This window comes from Sarcophilus harrisii, chromosome 1 (genome assembly GCF_902635505.1).
Source record: "Sarcophilus harrisii chromosome 1, mSarHar1.11, whole genome shotgun sequence".
Lineage (NCBI taxonomy): Eukaryota > Metazoa > Chordata > Mammalia > Dasyuromorphia > Dasyuridae > Sarcophilus > Sarcophilus harrisii.
The window spans coordinates 91,128,877-91,147,238 of NC_045426.1; the positions used below are offsets into that span (position 1 = coordinate 91,128,877).

Genomic DNA, 18,362 nt, shown 5'->3' on the forward strand with positions numbered 1-18,362 from the left:
TTGTTACAAACAACTGTTCTAAGTGGAGAAGGGGAAAACAAAACATTTGGGAAGAGACAGTGATGTTTAAATCAAAATAAAAACACTAATAAGCATTCAAAGAGAAATCAATTCTATGATTTTCTGCCTACATAATGCTACATATTCTATTCTAAAGTCAATACCAGTTTTCACCATTTCATCATTACTTGGAAGTTGCTGCCAATTTTGGAGCCTTAATATAAATTTTTTGTTAACTGTAAAATTGTTATTTTATTATAAATAACAAAAAAAAATCTGTATTGTGAACATATTGCAAAAAATAAGCTTAAACAGGAAAACATTAAAAAAAAAACATTATAGCAAAAAGGATAAATCTCTAGAGGTCTGTGAAATACTTGTATTAACTGTCATTAACAAAATATAAAGAAACCAAACTATATTAAGTGAGTCTTCTAAAACATGAGGCAAGGTTTTATAGATCATTCAGTTAGGATCGTGGAATGACTCAGAACTTTTGATATGATTAAGTTGCCAATTTAAATACTAATTATTTTAAGTTAAAAAAAAAAAAAACTAAGTAGAGAAAGTTGCGTGCTAAATCTTTATAGAAAGGATAAAATTTACTTTTCAACTTAAAAATACAAGCTGTTTTTAAAGAAAACAGAATTCAAATTATCTAATGACAATGATCCAAGACAATTTTGAAGGCCTTGTGATGAAAAATGCTACCCCTCTGCAGAGAAAGAACTGATGAAGTCTGAATGAAGATTGAAGTATACATTTTTCTATTTTTTTTGAAGGATTATTTGTCTGTTTTTTCCACAATACAACAACATGGAAATGTTTTGCATGACTAAACAAGTACAAAATGTTTATCAAATGCTTGCCTTCTCCATGAGGCTTGGGAGAACAGAAAGGATGGAGAGAAAAAATTTGGAACTCATAATTTTTTTCTAAATGAATGTTAAAAATTGTTTTTATAAGTAATTTGGGGGAAAAATAAAATATATTAAAAAAAAAAAAAAAACACCAATGCAGAAATATACCTAGAAAAAAAGAGAACTACTTAACAAGCTACTTAAACCAAACTAAGTTCCTCATTAAAAAATAAGATTCCTTTGAACTCTTGGTAAACAATTTATTTCTTATGATTTGAGGGCAAGGTTTAAAAATTCTAAGAACATGTTCCTTACAATATACATCCATTTCATAGACAGGGCAGCTGGGACATCAAGGACTATTAAATTGCCCACAAACTCACAAGTCTGCTTCTTCTAGGTCAGATCACTTAAGTTATTAAACTTCATGCTGATGGACAAAATGATTTCCACATTTCCAGGAGAAAGTAATCCAGAGTTAAGGGAAAGGTACCAACATTGATAACTTTAGTCAATATTAAATACTAAGAACATGACAAAGGAAAAATTCTGTTAGTACAAGGGACTTTGAGAACAAGTTTATCTTCTAACACAAAGTCATGGAAGTAACCTGTGAAATTCTCTTATTAACTATATTATGTGAAAGTTCTGGATCAAACTTCTACCTGATGTCGTTTGACAATGTCCTTTAGTTTGTTAGCCAACTTCAGTTCAATGTCTGGAATGAGGTAGATGTTAGGTCTGCTCAGACAGTTGTTCTAAAGAAGAGAAAAGAAAATGAAAATTTTGTTTAATTGTACAACACAATATAGCTATGTATTGTCTCTCAAATCCCAAAATCAATCCAAGGAACACACATAGGGCACACAAATAAACCAGTGGTTGACCAAAGCCTCTCTCCAGGAACTTAAGGCTTACTCCACTGTTCATGAGTATAAGATAAGTATATTTAGATAAAAAAATATTAGTTGAAAAGAAAGGTTATACCAATCTCAACATGTAGTCAAGTATTTAGTGGAAAAGGGAATAGGGACCAAATAGCAAAGATTTGATTAAAGTCTTTATTTTACTTCTAATTGTAAGAAAAATCAAAAGTTTTAAAATTGTACTAGGAATTGCATTAAGGACTATATTTCCCTCATAACCCCTCATAAAAATTTTAAAAACAAAAAAAATCCACTATCCAGACTCCTCTTGAGCAAGGGAAAAAGTATATAAATATATCAAGCAAGGCAGTATAGTACAATGAAAATATCTGTCACCAATTGTGAGCTCTAATTTCCCTTAGTTTGAGAAACAACTTCCACCAAGGCAAACTGGCAACTACACTATAATGCATTGTCTTAAGAGTTACCTGGAGCACTGAGACAGACAAAGTAACTTGCTTGGGTCACAAAACCAGTTTATGTAAACTAAAATCCAGACATTCCAAAATCTATGGATGGATCTCTATACACTATGCCATTTTGCTGGCATCTTCAATGTGCTGACTAAATCTGACATTCCAATAAATACAAACTATTTGTTAAACAACTAGCACAGGAGACTATATACTAAGCAGTATAAGAAATCTAAAGGTGTTGGGATTATTGGCCGTGGTAAGTCATTAGGGAGAACAAAAGTTACAGCAAAATATTAAGTAATCAAGAGTAGAGTGTACCTATGCACAAAATTCAAATAAAGAAAAATCATATGTAGCTAGTGAATATAGGTTTTACAATTTTCCCACCACAATTTAACAATTGTACTCTCTAAACTTTTATATCACCAAACATTTTACAAAAACCCACAAAGATTTCAGAAATACTTCTAGTTTTTTCTAAGAAAGCCAAAATCTTGGATTTTTAACCAAAAAAAGTATACTTAGGAAATTAGTTTTTCATTTAATTTAAGGAATTGATGTCTTGCCTGAACCAGTGTTTTTTCAATGTTCATAAACATCTCCACATTGCGATCCATTCGGGAAGGATTCTGCAGATCAAATCTTCTCCTGAAAATTAAAAAAAAACAAAAACAAAAACAAAAAATGCAAGTTTATTATTTCAAACAGCAATAGACCATTTTGTTCAATTTTGTCAAAGAATGCTTCACTGATTTAATAAGGAAATGACTTCAAAAAAATTTTCATAAATATCAATGAAAATTTTACTAATACATGTACATTTATTTTTATATTTTACTAGTGTATTTTACTACATTTTCATAATTCAAGAAAGAAGGCTTACTAAATTAATTATAAAACCAGTCAAACTGTTAACTGCATGAAATAATTCAAGTTTTCTTTTGTTTCAACTATATCCTAAATCTGAAAGCCATTTAAAAATTCGGAAACATTTACTACTAGCTCTTCAAAGAAAAATCTATGGGTAAATGAAACCTAAAACTTTTCTACCTTTATTAATGGGAATGTAAAAATTTGAGGAAGGAAAAGCACAGCAGGAGTTATATTTTCATACAGAGGAATTGCATTTCATGTGTGAGGATAGGCTTTAAAATCAGTATGAAAGAGGAAAATAGAAGAGTCCTGAAATCTATAGTATAGCACCTTTAAAAGACTCTGCCAGAAAGGGAAGGTTTCTTTAAAAGAAAGTGAGGGAGGATTCTGGGAAGATGGTTTGTAAATTTCAAGCTCTCTCCCAATTTCCTCACAAATAGAACAAATTTGTATCTAAGAGCAAACACAGAATGGGGGAAAACAATGGGGCCCTCCAGGTACAATCAAGACTTGAAGAAGATTCAGGTCTGGGATTAACTAGGTAGAAGTACAAACACCTCCAGGATAGATCCTCAGAAACAACAAGTGGGGAACCCCCTAGGACTAGAGAATGTGGCTAGGAACCACAGAGACTTTCACCTCCCTGACTATTCTCTGAGTGAGGGTTTGAGTTGGGAAGACTAAGCAAAGCTTGGCTGACTGGGAATGCCAGGCCCAGAGGCGCTACTGAGAGGGACCCTGGGCAAGGAGGAACCAGCACGTTGAGTGCAGAAGCAGTGGGGCAGGGACACCACTGGCTGTGAGCACTTGCAGGAAGGGAGAGCTCTAGGTTTGGGGTTCCTGGTCAAAGGGGAAGAGCTGAAAGCAAGCTTAAGGCACCATTCCACCCACGCCCTCACAATCAGAGGTGCTTACACTAATGGTTATCAACAAAAAAATATAAAAAATAAAATGAACCAGCAGAGAAGAACCTTTTCACAGAAACTTAGTATGGAAACAGAGAAGACAGGATTCATCTTCAGAGGACACTTTAGTAAAAGAAGGCTTCTATCCCAAAGAGTAATGTGAAATGGCTCCCTGACCAGAGAGAATTTATAGAAGAATTCAAAAATCAAATGAGACATATTGAGGGAAAAAAAAAAACCTCCCCTAAAAAGAAGATTATGGAAAAAAAGTTAACTTATTAGAAAAGAAGTTACAGAATCTCAAAAATGAAAATAACTTTAAAATTAGAATCAGGCAAGGGAAAGCCAATGAAGCTGTGAGACACCAAGAAATAACAAAACAGATTATAAAGAATGAGAAAATAGAACAGAATGTGAAACAACTAATTTAAAAACCAACAAAACTGGAAAGCAGATCAAGAAGAGAAAATCTAAGAATAATTTGCCAGAAAGTTGTGACCAAAAAGAGAACTTTGACACAATAATGCAGGAAATAATCCCAGAAAATTATCCTGGAGTAATAGAACATGAGAGAAAAGTAGAAATAGAAAAAAAAAAAATCCATCAATCATCACCTCAAAGACATTCTTTGTAGAAAATACATAGGAATATTATTGCTAGATTTCAAAACCCCCAGATCAAAGAGAAATTTTGCAAGACAAGAAAAAATTCAAATACACTGGAACTACAAACAGAATTGTATAAGACTTATCAGCAGCTACAATCAAAGACTGCAAGTATTAGAAACATATCTATAGACAAGCAAAAGAACTAGGCCTGCAGCCAAAAATATCACACACACTCGCACAATTATCTATAATTTTCAACAAACTCACAGGTTTTCAGAACTTTGTATCAACCAAATCCAAATTTAACAGAAAATTTAACATATAAGAGCCAATATCAAAGAGGAATTTTAAGGAACTCAACACGAACAAGTTGTTTAAACATGAACAAATTGTTTTGTCTACATAGTAAATGTATACTTTTTGTTTAAGATTTACATCAATAGGGTAAGATCAAAAGAAAGATTGGCAGAATAAAGGTAGAAATAGTAATCATGTTACACAAATGAGGTGCAAAAGAAGAATACTGAGGCATTAGAGGGGAGAAGGAGGACTCATAGTTCTGAAAACCTATTCACATCAGAAATGGGTTCAATGGGCAACATAACATATATACCATGAAGTATGGTATATAGCACCCTTAAAAATTTATAAAGAAATAAGGGCAAAGAATGAGGGAAGGAGACGGGTAAGGGGCAAGTTAAGTAATATAGTAGCCAAGTTATGGAGCAGAATTTAATTAGAGTCATGAGAGATAGGAAACACATGTGGGGTATATGTGTGTCTATATAAATATATATCTACATATCTGTGCATAAATATCTTAATTGTAAAGGAAGGGGGAATGAAAGAGATAAAAATAAACAAATAAATAAGGTGTGTAGTGGAGAACAAAAGAACAGTTTCAAGACTGACACTCATGAATATAATTTCTTCTACTAATATATATATACACTTTCTTAAAATTGGTATTTGTATATTTTGAATTCTCCCTGATGTTTTGTTTTATTTTTTTTTGTATTGCTTTTCTGTTTTTCTTTTTGCTTATTCCGTTTCTTCAAATAAAATTTGGGAATAAATAAATAAGCATTAAGCAAACAAACAAAAGAGTTTATCAGATGGCAAATGTATCTGAGATTTTTACTATGTAAATAATTGAATGCAAATTTTACTTTTCACCCAATTATTATCATGAGATATGCAGGAATGATATCTATTCAAATAAAAGGAAAACAAAAAATAAATAGTTATTTGATAGGAAAATCAATTCATCAGAGACAAAATACTTTAGGAACAGCTTTGCTTAAATGGAAATATAGTGGGGTCTTCAAAATTATCACACTATTGTTCCTAGTTTACCAAGAAACAAAACAGATACAAAGAAGTCAAAAGGAACACAAACAAGGCCCTTACAGCTGACCACTACTACTACCCTTGTTAGCTCTATTAGCCTAAACAAAATGAACACACTGTAAACACAGTGAAAAGGCTATTCTAGACAGGAATCAAAAACAGAAGAAATAAACAGTTTCACAACTCCCATCTAACAGTTTCATTTGCTGATGTCAAAAGATGATGAAAATTTCAAATCGCTTTCTTTTTCTTTGGGGGAGATAGGGGTAGAATTCCTGGCATTGGTGTGTTTTAATACTTAAACATATAAGCTGATTTTCCCAGCTCTTTTGTAGCTATATCACTAAAGAAGAATAACATTTTTCTATATAACTTTCTAAACCTGCTATCCTTATATAATTGTTCTCCTTTTCTGCTCACTTCATTCTGTGTCAGTTCATACCAATAAGGATTTTCTGAAATTAACTCATTTCTTTTAGTGTAATAATATTCTAGTAGATCCATACATTTCAAATTGAACTCTAACTTTTTTATCTGCCATAAACTCAATTTAAATAAGAATTTTCCTTTATATTATTAGCTCCCCAAATCAGAATGTGGATTCCTTGGGAGCCTCGAAAGTCTGGATTTTTTTATTTGTATCTCCACCACACAGGAGAGTGCATGGCACATATTAATAGCATAATATATCCCTTTTCAATCCAATTAACCTTCAACACTTCAATTTCCTCACCTGTAAGATAAATACCATTTCATTTATCTTAACAAAACATCATAACTGCAGTATTAGCAATTAATATGCGAGAGGCTCTGATCCTTTACCTAGTATGGAACAACTTTGTCCTGGTTCTCTTTACACCTTCCTGCCAAATGCCTAAAACATCTCTAACTTTTCTTTTTTCTTACACAGATCCCTAAACTTCCTTATTTCTGTTGAGACTATACCACCATTCCATCAGTCACTGAAGTTCACAACCCTGGATTTATCCTAGATTTTCCTCTTTATTACCCCCACATTCAAACACTGCCATGCCTATTAATTTTATTTTATAACATCTCTTACATCTGCACCTTTCCATGACTACCTAATACGTTTTGCAGGAATTTGTTTTAACTGATTTCCCTGCTATTTCTGGCCTCTCAGATCTGTAATAAATTAACCATAAAGGAAGCTAAATAATCCATTTTCCTAAGTAATATCAATCTATATCACTCAAAAGTTTGTGGTGACCTCCTATTCTCTCTAGTCTAAAAATAAAATTCTTTTTTTTTTAAATTTTAATAGCTTTTTATTTACAAGTTATATGCATGAGTAATTTTACAGCATTGACAATTGCCAACCCTTTTGTTCCAATTTTTCCCCTCCTTCCCGCCACCCCCTCCCCTAGATGGCAAGATGACCAATACATGTTAAATAGATTAGAATATAAATCAGATACACAATAGGTATACATGTCCAAACCGTTATTTTGCTGTACAAAAAGAATCAGACCGTGAAATATTGTACAGTTAAGCCTGTGAAGGAAATCAAAAATGCAGGCAGGCAAAAATACAGGGATTGGGAATTCAATGTAATGGTTCTTAGTCATCTCCCAGAGTTCTTTCGCTGGGTGTAACTGGTTCAGTTCATTACTGCTCCATTAGAACTGATTTGGTTCATCTCATTGCTGAGGATGGCCAGGTCCATCAGAACTGGTCATCATATAGTCTTGTTGTTGAAGTATATAAGCATCTCCTGGTCCTGTTCATTAAAAATAAAATTCTTAACCTTTTATTTAAGACACTACAAAATCAGTCTGTCTTTCCAGTTTTGCCTCATATTACTTTTTTTTTATGCACTTTGATCCAAAGTTACTACTAGTAGTCTCCTGTATTCAAAATTCCATTTCTGCTTCTATATTCAAAGTAAGACCACCAAAGTGTTAGCACATTTATCTATTTTACCTCCCAAAATTCTTATTTACTTCAAAACTCTAATGTAACTTCTTAGATTAAGCCTGTTCTGATCTCCTTAGGTGTTCTGTACTACTTTGCATATATATATGGTATTCTCTCCAGATGCCCAAGGACAAAAACTATTTTAAAAGTAATTTCAATGGTGGGCACAGTACTTTCATATAATGGGCATTCAATACATGTCTGCTGAAATGACCTAAATATAAACAATACTGTACTATTAGAACAAAAAAAGAATAATTCTAAGTCTATGCAGAGAAAAAACAAACAGCACTCAGGATCTGGGGTCTAACTATTTTGGTAATTCACGACTCTATTGATCAAAATAATCCTATAATGAGTCCATTTAACCCTACCACTCAATGTTTCCTTGGCCCCCTTCCCTCCGATTCAAAGCCCTGGATTGTTCTCCGATCTTAAATTATTCCTTCTCACAAGAAAAAAGATTATCTCCTCCATCAGCCTGGGGTCTGTGTGAATTCTAGCAGAAAGGTACATGTAAGGTTCTAATTTTTAAAAATTTGAAAAATACACTATATCTAATTAGAAATGAAGAATAAGACAAAATGACAAGTCATATCATTCTCTTCTCATGTGACCCAGAACCACATTACTTACTTTTTATTTGATGAGTGATCTGATCAAATCATTTTAATCAAATGAATACTCACTTAACTCAATCTTCTTCATAAAAGAGATGAGTTTTAATGGAAGATTTGAGACCGTCTTAAGAGATGTTTTAAAAATAAGAGGATAGCTAGGTAGCTCAGTGGATAGACCACGAGCCCTGAACCCCGAGTTCAAATCTGACCTCAGACAATTCACATTTCCTAGCTGTGTGACCCTGGAAAAGTCACAATCCCATTTGCTACAGAGAAGAAGGGAGACAGGAAAGAAAAATGGAAAGAAGAAGAGAAGGAAGGAAGGAAGGAAGGAAGGAAGGTAAGAAGGAAAATATAACTCCAATTTTTATATATAAAAGTAGACCAACATGGGCTTTTAATACTGACTATACTCTGAGATGTAGTCCATTATGTCCATAGCTTTTATTAACTCACAAAGATAATACAACATAGTGGATAAAGAATGGGTCTAAGAGGGAAGAATCTTGTGCTTGAGTCTGGTCTCTACCACATAATAGGTATGTGATGCCAGACAAGTCACAATCTCAATAAACGACTCTGCTGATCTGCATTGGTAGTTTCCTCACTGGTCAGTTCCTTATAGGAATGAAAAAGTCACAGGTTTGGTCCCTTCACCCTCAACTCCCCTCCCAAATATATACACATGCTTTTTAAAATATATAATGTGTTATATGATGTTTATATTAGCTATATTACCTATAGGCTATATTTTACATATGGCATATTAAACAATACTTATTTTTAGAATATATAAACATGTAATAATATGGTCATCTTCATTTTTTAAAAAGGGAGAGGCTGAGTTGGGGAATGGGAATATTCAGAAAGTGACACAAAAGCAAAAAGCATCAATAAAATTTAAAAATAAAAATCAAAGTAGTTAAGTACACACAATAATACAAGAATAAATGGAAACAACTTGATTCAAAAGGAGTTAGCAAATAGATCAGTTTTGAACAAAGTTATGATTGAAATGAAGGTTAAAAAAAATTAATGGTAATTATGTAGCAAAGCAACAAAGACACTACTGAAAAGAAGTGAGAATTGACCACGGTCCAAAGTGTTTCCATTCACTCCAAAAATATTGGTAAAAATGGCTATTCATATACAATGTAGTGTTATGGTTACAAAGTTAGGGGAAAATATGGTTCTTTCCCATTTAAATAAAAAAAGTCAATGTGTACAAATATCTATCATGTTAAGTCCCATTTTCAGTGATTCAAAATATGAGAGAAAAATTAGAATCATTCCTAATTAGCATGATCAGGGAAGATATTTGGTAGAAAACAGTATTTAACTTAGGACTGAAGTATTAACTTCTCATAAGCAAAAATGAAAAGATAAATATTCTAAAAAGGCCTCTAGAAGAAAGAGTGAGTGAGAGAAGAAGGGAGAGAGGGAGAGAGAAAGTCGGGGGGTGGGGGGGAGAGGAAGTTAATGTGAGCATCATTCATCAAGTGTTCAATGTAAGCCACTGAAGATACAGAACAAAAAGCAATTAAAACCTTGCCATACAACATCAATATTATATGATGATCAATTCTGATGGACGCGACTCTTTTCAACTAGACGATTGCGGGCAGTTCCAATGATCTTGTGATGGAGAGAGCCATCTCCACCCAAAGAAAGGACCTAGGGACATAGCAGATCACACATAGAATTCTCAATCTTTTTGTTGTAGTTTCTTTAAATTTTACTTTCTTTCTCTTTTTTTCCTTTTGGATCTGATTTTTTTTTTGTATGCATCAAGATAATTGTATAAATATGTATGCCTATATCGTATTTAATATATATTTTTACCATGTTTAACATATATTGGATTACTTGCCATCTAGGGGAGGAGATGGGGGAAAGGGAAGGGAAAATTGGAACACAAGGTTTTTCAGGGTCAATGTTGAAAATTTATCCTTGCATATGTTTTGAAAATAAAAAACTTCAATTAAAAAAAAATGCCAATTCGCTTCTCTGAAGAGGTTATCTTAGGGCAAGGCTTCTTAAACTTTCCATTCACAAACCCTTTTTGCACAAGAAAGTTTTATATAACCCCAGGTATATAAGTATATAAAATAAATATCCAAATCAAAAATTCACAATTAATAAATCACAAAGAAATTTATTTTAAAAGTTCTTCAATATACATATAATTTTATCATTTATTAAAGACAAAAGAAAATTTCCATGCTAATGAAAGATATGCTTATTTATTTTTACATAAAGAATTAAATCTTGATAGGATATTTGATACTTTTAACTATTCCCAAATTTTTCATGATTCCCACATTAAGTTATGCACTCCATGGGGTTATGACCTACAATTTGAAAAGCTTTGCTCTAGAGCAAAATTTACACATTTATGCTGCAAAAGACAAAAAAACCCTAGATTCCAGGATTATGGCGCCCAGAAGATTCTTCTTCTAGCACCTATGTCCTTGCACCTATCTCTTTCCAGAAACCTGTGAAATCTGTCAACTCCACTTAAGCTAAGTATAATGCTGCCCTAAGACAGTTGTCATAGTAGGAGTTACAATACCCAGTTCTAGCTCCAGTTCTGGATCTCTGGACGAAGCAAAATAGGTAAAGAGTCTATGTCCATGCATATTAGATATGTAACAGTCTACACAAAGAAAAAGGAAAAAAAAAAAAAAAAAAACGAAAAAAGAAAAATTCCCAGTAGCCCTTCCACTATCCCACAATCAATACAATCTTGTCCTTTTTGGCAAGTTATACTTTCCATCCTCTCCTCTCAAGTCTTCAGGTGATAGCCTATAAATCAAATCCTTTGGTTTAAAGTTTCTCTGGAATGGACTATTAAACTGAGAATATAAGAATAAAAAGTTTAGGATGGGATTAGACAGAAACTGATTTTAAATGTCAAGCTGTGAAGTCTGGAGAAAAACGAAAGGAAAACCAGGCAAGATAAAACAAATGAAAAGTCATAGGAATCCACAAAGAGATATTGACATAGCAAAAGAGAAAAAAAAGTAAACTCGAAATTCCACACTCAGAGAAACAAAAAGGGAGGTAGTAGCCATTATGAGAAACCCTTTTAAGAATCAACGGCTACACTGTTACCATTACTATTCAATATTGTGTTAGAAATGCTAGCTTCAGCAATAAGAGTTGAGAAAGATTAAAGGAATTAGAGTAGGTAATGAGGAAATCAAATTATCACTCTTTGTAGATGACATGATGGTATACTTGAGGACCCCCAGAGATTCTACTAAAAAGCTATTAGAAATAATTCACAACTTTAGCAAAGCTGCAGGATACAAAATAAATCCACATAAATCATCAACATTCTTATATATTACTTATATATCACTCTTACATATTACTTATATATCACTAACAAAATCCAACAGATACAAAGAAATTCCATTTAAAGTTGTTATGGCAAACTGTTATGGGTCTGAGCTTGAAACAAAGGATTCTTACAATAAACTGTATGGTTCAGACAGCATTTAATTAAAAAAAAAAAAAAAAAGCTGGAGAGATATCTAGAAGCAAAGCAAAGTTTATTATATGTTCTTGGAGAGTCAGGCGTCCAACCCATTGAGCAATTTGAAGGGAGGAGGCACCGTAGGGAGCAGGGTCAACACTTTTTATCCCTAACGCAAATACCCCTTCCCACCACTGACCCTCATTCTTATTGGCTGAGGATCTTACATTCTACCCTCGGGAACTACCCAAGAAATTGCACTTGACCAATAAGTACATAGTTGCCCATATTTGAACTAAACAGAAAGACACTGATATTATAGGATGGTAACAAGGGGACTTAAGTATGCCCTTGACTTAATGCTTAAAGTCCTTCATACCTACTCAAACTTTGAAATAGATGAATCCTTACTCAATTTTCACAGCAGTCTTGAAAGATCTCACCTCATCTCGTTCAGTACCAAGTCAGTGGAACCGATAGAAACAACAGTTTTCTAATTTAGTATGGTTCAATATGATTGATTTAATCCTACAAGGAGCTGTTATGGGCCAGAATCAAAGTACTAAGTGGAATTGGGGAGACAATGGTTAAATCTAGTTTAGCATTGATTTAATCCTACAACAAATAATGGTTTCCTAGTGATATGACAATTAGGGTATTCTCAGTGCACAGCATATAAGCAAGAAGCTCTCAGGGCGGGAAAAAGGACAAGAGCACTAGAAACTCTCAAAGGCTAGACAGATTCATTCCATCGTCCACCTTTGTGGTGGCTGCAGGCAGCACAAACTTTTGAATTCGGGGAGATTCAGAAGCCAGAGAAGGAAGGCAGCTCTCAGAACCCTGGAGAGAGATAGGCCTCCAGAAAAACTAACCAATCCCCAAGTGAAGGAGATTAGACTTTGAAGGAGACAATAAAGGATTTGGACTTTAACACCTGGATACTTGTGTGGTTATTACTGAACTAGTTGTGCCACAGTTCCCTTTTGATGTCCTGACCTAGTTTCCCCATTGTCCCATCTGCCTCAGGTTACATATCACGTATGTATACATACATACACATACATACATATACACACACACACACCCCTCTTAATGTTTGATAGGATAAAGGTTTTATATCTTAGACTTTAGGCTATATTTATTCCCTCTTAATGGTGAATGGGATAAAGGTTTTTATACATTTCAGACATCATTAGAATATTAGGAGCCTCTCCAGTACCTCCCCTTATGTCATCCTAGGTGCCTCCCCCCCATTAGGTTAGCCCATCCAGGTACCTCCCCCATGTCATTGTTCTTGTTACCCTATAAAAAAATCTTGCTATCTGATTGATACTTAGTGCTGGATTCTTTGAGATAATAGTCTCATCCAGCCCTGGGACCAAGATCTATTTGTGAAGGTTTTCTGGAGGCAGCCTTAGTCTCAGTTGAAATAAATAATTACTCCAAAATCACAGCCAGGTGTTAAAATTGCAAACGTTTATTTCTCCTTCCAAAATAGCCCGGTTAGTTGAGGCCTAACTCTCTGCTTGGCTCCAAGAGATCTTACAGCTTTGTCCTTGGCTTCTGCTTTCTTCAGCCTCCAGCCAGCACCAAGTTGGAAGATGCAATGAATCTCTTGCCTCAAAGATGGGGCTTGTGGGTTCCAAGAGCTCTCTCTGACTCCAGTAAAACTCTCTCGAGCTCCCAGAGTTTCTAATAACTCCTCAAGTAACTAACTCAAGTAAGTCCCACAAGATCCATTTGGTCCCAGTATATCTCTCCATTTAATAAACTATTAAATTGGTCTCTAATCTCAGTCTTGCTCAGTTTCTCCAGCATTACAAACTGAAAGGAAGGCTGCCTCCAGAGACGCCAAGAAAACCTCAACAGAGAACATTACATTTTGGCACCCAGCGTGGAGCCAAGAACCTTCATTTGTGACCCAAAAATTAGGGTGAGTACAAAAATAGACAAGGAAACTTTGTTAAGGGCTAAAGTACTATTTCAGCTGAAATGGGACAGATGTTTAGAAAACAGCCTTTTTTCCAATTCACAGAAAGTGTGTAGAGAGCATTGTCAGACTTATGAAAAACCAAGATATGATTGTAACTTAGGAGCAGATCATTGAACTTTTAGTAACAGTACAATATACATCTCCTTGGTTCTCTAAGGAAAAAGAACTGGATCTAGAGAGTGGAAATTAGTAGGAGAGCAACTATGTGAATACTACAGTGATTATGGACCTGACTCAATTTCCAAAGAAATATTTTATACATATAATTTAATACAGCTGGCTTTAGGAAATTATATGTTATAGAATAAGGAAAAAGAAGAAAGTATAGGAGGGGGAGGATCCAGAGAAACTAGGTGAAAAGGATGAAGAATCAGATAAGAATGGAGTTGGGTACAATTCTGAGTGTGATATTTCACAGCAGAAGCCTTTAGGGTACTCCCCATCCCCTGACCTACTTCCCTCAATTAACCCTTCATGGGTGGAGGGAGAAGGAGGAAGGGGAAAGGCAGTAACACAATCAGCACCACTTATGAAACAGTCTATGACAAGATTACAAAAGGCACTGGGGTTAAGGCTAAGAAAGAAGAACAAGATGTATCTAATTTAAAAATAAATGTCTACCCTGTGATTGAAGAGCTTGACTCTCAAGGACAATAAAGGAGAAGATATACTCCTTTTGATCTGGAAAAAATTAAGGATTTGAAAAAGGGTTGCACTCTTTATGGGGCTATACTATCTTATGTTAAGATGTTACTAGAGAATTTGCCTTCTGAAATCCTAACCCCTAGTGATTGGAAATCTATAGCAAGGACATGTTTAGAACCTGGACCAAACTTCTTGTGGCTTTCTGAATAGAGTGAATTATGAAGAATACAAGCCCAATGCAATAGGCAAACTGGAGTTGATGTACAAATCACCTCTGACCAACTAGCAGGTAAAGGTCAGAATGAAGACAATTCAGCACAGACTAATTACACTATAACAGTTTATGAATAGATCGCTGCTGCTGCAACAAAAGTTTGGGGTTCCCTCCCAGGGAAAGATCGAAGGGAAGCCTTCAAAGAAAATAGAGCAAGGTTCCAATGAACCCTTTGCAGATTTTGTGGGAAGTTTGCAAACAGCTGTCACAGGAACCAATGGAAAAAGTGCAGCTACAGAAACTGGCTATGGAAAATGCTAATGAGGTTAGCAAAAAAATTATATGAGGACTACACAAGGATGCTCCTTTAGAGGAGATCATAAGATGCTGTGCCACAGTGGGCACAAGTGCTTATTATACCCAGACTATGATGAACATGGGAAGACAGGGTACCTCTTGACCAGGGATTTCTAGAGAAAATCGTCAATGTTTTCAGTGTAGAAAAATAGGACATCTGAGAGCTCAGTGTAGGTATAGAGATAGAGAGGGACAGGGTGACAGAATAAAAACTAAAATCCCATGTCCAAAATCCAACTGAGGCTTCCACTGGGCCTTGGAATGTAGATTGATTGACCCAGGAAAATGAGAGGCAGGGCCCAGCTCTAAGATATCATACAAAAGACAGGTGGGGCATGGTGGCAGGTGAGATTACACCCAAAGAGTCTTTCAATGTTCAGGATTCAGATAGGATCAAACAGCCAAAAAGCAATCACATGGCAGAAAGGTATTACATGATCAATCAACAGAAAAGCAATCAGATAGCAGAAAGGAATTACAATTAGGGAGAATACAGGCTTTTTTAACCCAACAGAAGGGCAGTGTCCAGTACAAGCAGCTCCAATGTAATTGCCAGGTGAAGAAGAAATCTAGAAAGTGGTAAATAGGACTAGATGGATTACTGTTTGGGGAAGAGGGTTTGCTTGTATTTCTACAGATGAAGAAGGAATCAGATGGGTGCCAATAGCACCTGGCTCAGAGAGACATAAAAAACCTCAAAACAAAGGAGACCTAAAACATCTGACACTCAAAGAGCATGGCTGATAATGAGACTATTAAAGAACTTTAAAACCAGCAGGAATCAGGATTTCCTAAGATGAAAAACTATGCAGTGCTTCAAAACTTGAAGGAATTATTGGATTCCTGGCACATGAAGTAATGGACAATAGATTCCTTTTGCACTATTTGTAGGACTTATGGACATGTATAATTCCTCAAGTTGATTCGTGTTATTTGTTAGATCACTACTAGCCTGTGCACTATGTGCTTATGTAATTATGTGTAATACCTCCTATATTGATGGATTTATGTATACTTGTTTAAAGAGTGAGACCCTTCAGAAACCCGCTAATCTGATTTTATTTCCCATTTCCTTTGGTGTTTTCATCTCCCTTCCTGAGACATCAGGGAGGGCATGATCATCTCTTTTTATGGTGTTTTCACCCCTTTTTTGAGAAGTCAGGGAGGTCATGAGCGGCTATGTTCTAAAACAAAAGAAAGCGGGTTAGTATAAAGTATTTGGGAATCTATCTGCCAAGAGAAAGTCTTACTTAGTGATGCTATCAACTAACTCTCTTATCAATGCAGAAGATTCTCATATCTCTACATGCAGTTCTAAGTATCTCCTGAGCTTTTAGTTACACTACAACCAGCTTTTGATTTCTCAAAACGAATGTCTTACAAACATTTCAAACTCATCATGTCTACAAAAGAAAAACTCATTATCTTTGTCCTCCAAATCTTCCTCTTTTCCCAACTCCCCATTACTGTCAACAGTACAAGACCAATCTTGGGCTTTCTTCCCGTCTCCTCACTCTCACTTACCACACATCTCTAACTTCTCGTCAAATATTGTTATTTTTACCTTTACAACTTCTCTAGCTTCTTTACAACTTATTCCTTCTTTCCATTCACCAGTTCAGGCCCTCACTACTTTTTGCATATCCTAGTGTTAGCTCAGGGGGAAAAAGAAATTTTCTAAAATAAGAATCAAACTATGGCCCAAAAGCCAAGTCATACTCTGCAGCTGTGAACTAAGAATGATTTTTACATTTTCTAATATACAAAAAAAAATATGATTTAAAAAATTTCAACAACATTCTTATTCCCTGACATATGATAAGCACTTGAATGAGACTAGGGAAAAGTAAGAACAATACTAGGAACGGGAAAGGATTCAACAAGAATTGGTGACAGACTGTATTTAGCACAATGTGTACACACAATAGATATTTAATATTTATTGGATTTGAGAAGTATGGGAAAGCTGTCAATAACCATGAATACTCAGAATAAAGCCCAAAAGTTTATTCAAAAAAGTAGGTCTGCACATAGGCACAAAAGAACATAAGGAGCTGGTTAAGACGTTAACTCAAAATCCAAGCCAGTGGACTAGAGTTAGTGTTTACAGGAAAAGCTGAGCAGAATAAAACAAATAAAAGCATATTAAGAACATAAAACCAAACAAAGCTCATCAGCCAGAGGCTCTAGCAATGCTAGGCCACCTTGCACAGAAGAGCTAAAATCCAAAGAGACATATATGTCAGGTTCAAGCTTCAAAAAGAGCACAACGAAATAAATAAATAAGTAAAGACTAAAGTTTGAATTGAACAACTAGGAACCCAAGGAACTAAGAAAGATAATGAGTACAGAGGAAGAGCACAGCAAAGATAAGACTTAAGAAAGGAGGATGGTGACCCCTTATCCTCTCTTTTGGTTTTAAGCAGACCCTTTGGGACTGGCTCCAAAGTAAGACAACATCGTCTTGAGGGGCTGGCAGTAATAGCAGAGGAGTAACTTAGCCTAACATTCCTTACTGAGCATCTTGTTGTCACTTCTGTATGCAAAGCAATGTTGTAGCACTTTCATGTAGATTACATCACCTGTAATTCTCTCCAATTACGGTGCACCAATAATCTATGATTAAAACCTACTCATCCTAGATCTGAATGACTAAAGTACACACTTAAAACTACAGGATAACAATTCCTGTCCTAATTTACAAAGAAAAAGGAAGGAGGGAAGAGGGAGATAAGAGAGGAAGGAAGACATACAGGAGGACAAACAGGAAAGACAGGAAGGACTGGAAGGAAGGAAGGAAAGACAGAAAAGAAGGAAGGAGACCAAAATTACATGTTCAAAAGTAAAATTAACCCCCACAATTACATATCCATGTAGGGTCCTGGGAAAATTTAACTATGCATTGAAATTGCTTACAACTCTCCATCTGCTACTATACTCATATATAATTTTATAATAAATTATATAATTCCAATCCTGGAATTGTTGCAACTACATGTTGCAACAACTGCAATTATCAAAAGATATTAATAAGAATACTTTTAGAAGTTACTACTCATTCAACAATGTATGATAATTTTACTCGTTAAAATTTAGACACTATGAAACCCATAACATGCAAGAAAAATGTTTTATAATGTATATAATTTTATTTAATGTAAGTAGCTATGTATCAT

The 18,362-nt window shown here is 34.7% G+C and overlaps 1 protein-coding gene across 2 annotated transcripts in view; it reads right to left on the reverse strand.

Annotated features, from left to right (window-relative positions):
- Positions 1 to 18,362, reverse strand: part of SMARCC1 (SWI/SNF related, matrix associated, actin dependent regulator of chromatin subfamily c member 1) — a 158,527-nt gene that overhangs the window by 109,715 nt on the left and 30,450 nt on the right. For both annotated transcript variants that reach the window (XM_031960825.1, XM_031960832.1), the window contains exons 4-5: positions 2,769 to 2,850; positions 1,526 to 1,618 (exon numbers count right to left, since the gene is read on the reverse strand). In XM_031960825.1, the coding sequence (XP_031816685.1) occupies positions 1,526 to 1,618; positions 2,769 to 2,850 (175 nt within the window). The remainder of the gene's footprint in view (positions 1 to 1,525; positions 1,619 to 2,768; positions 2,851 to 18,362) is intronic.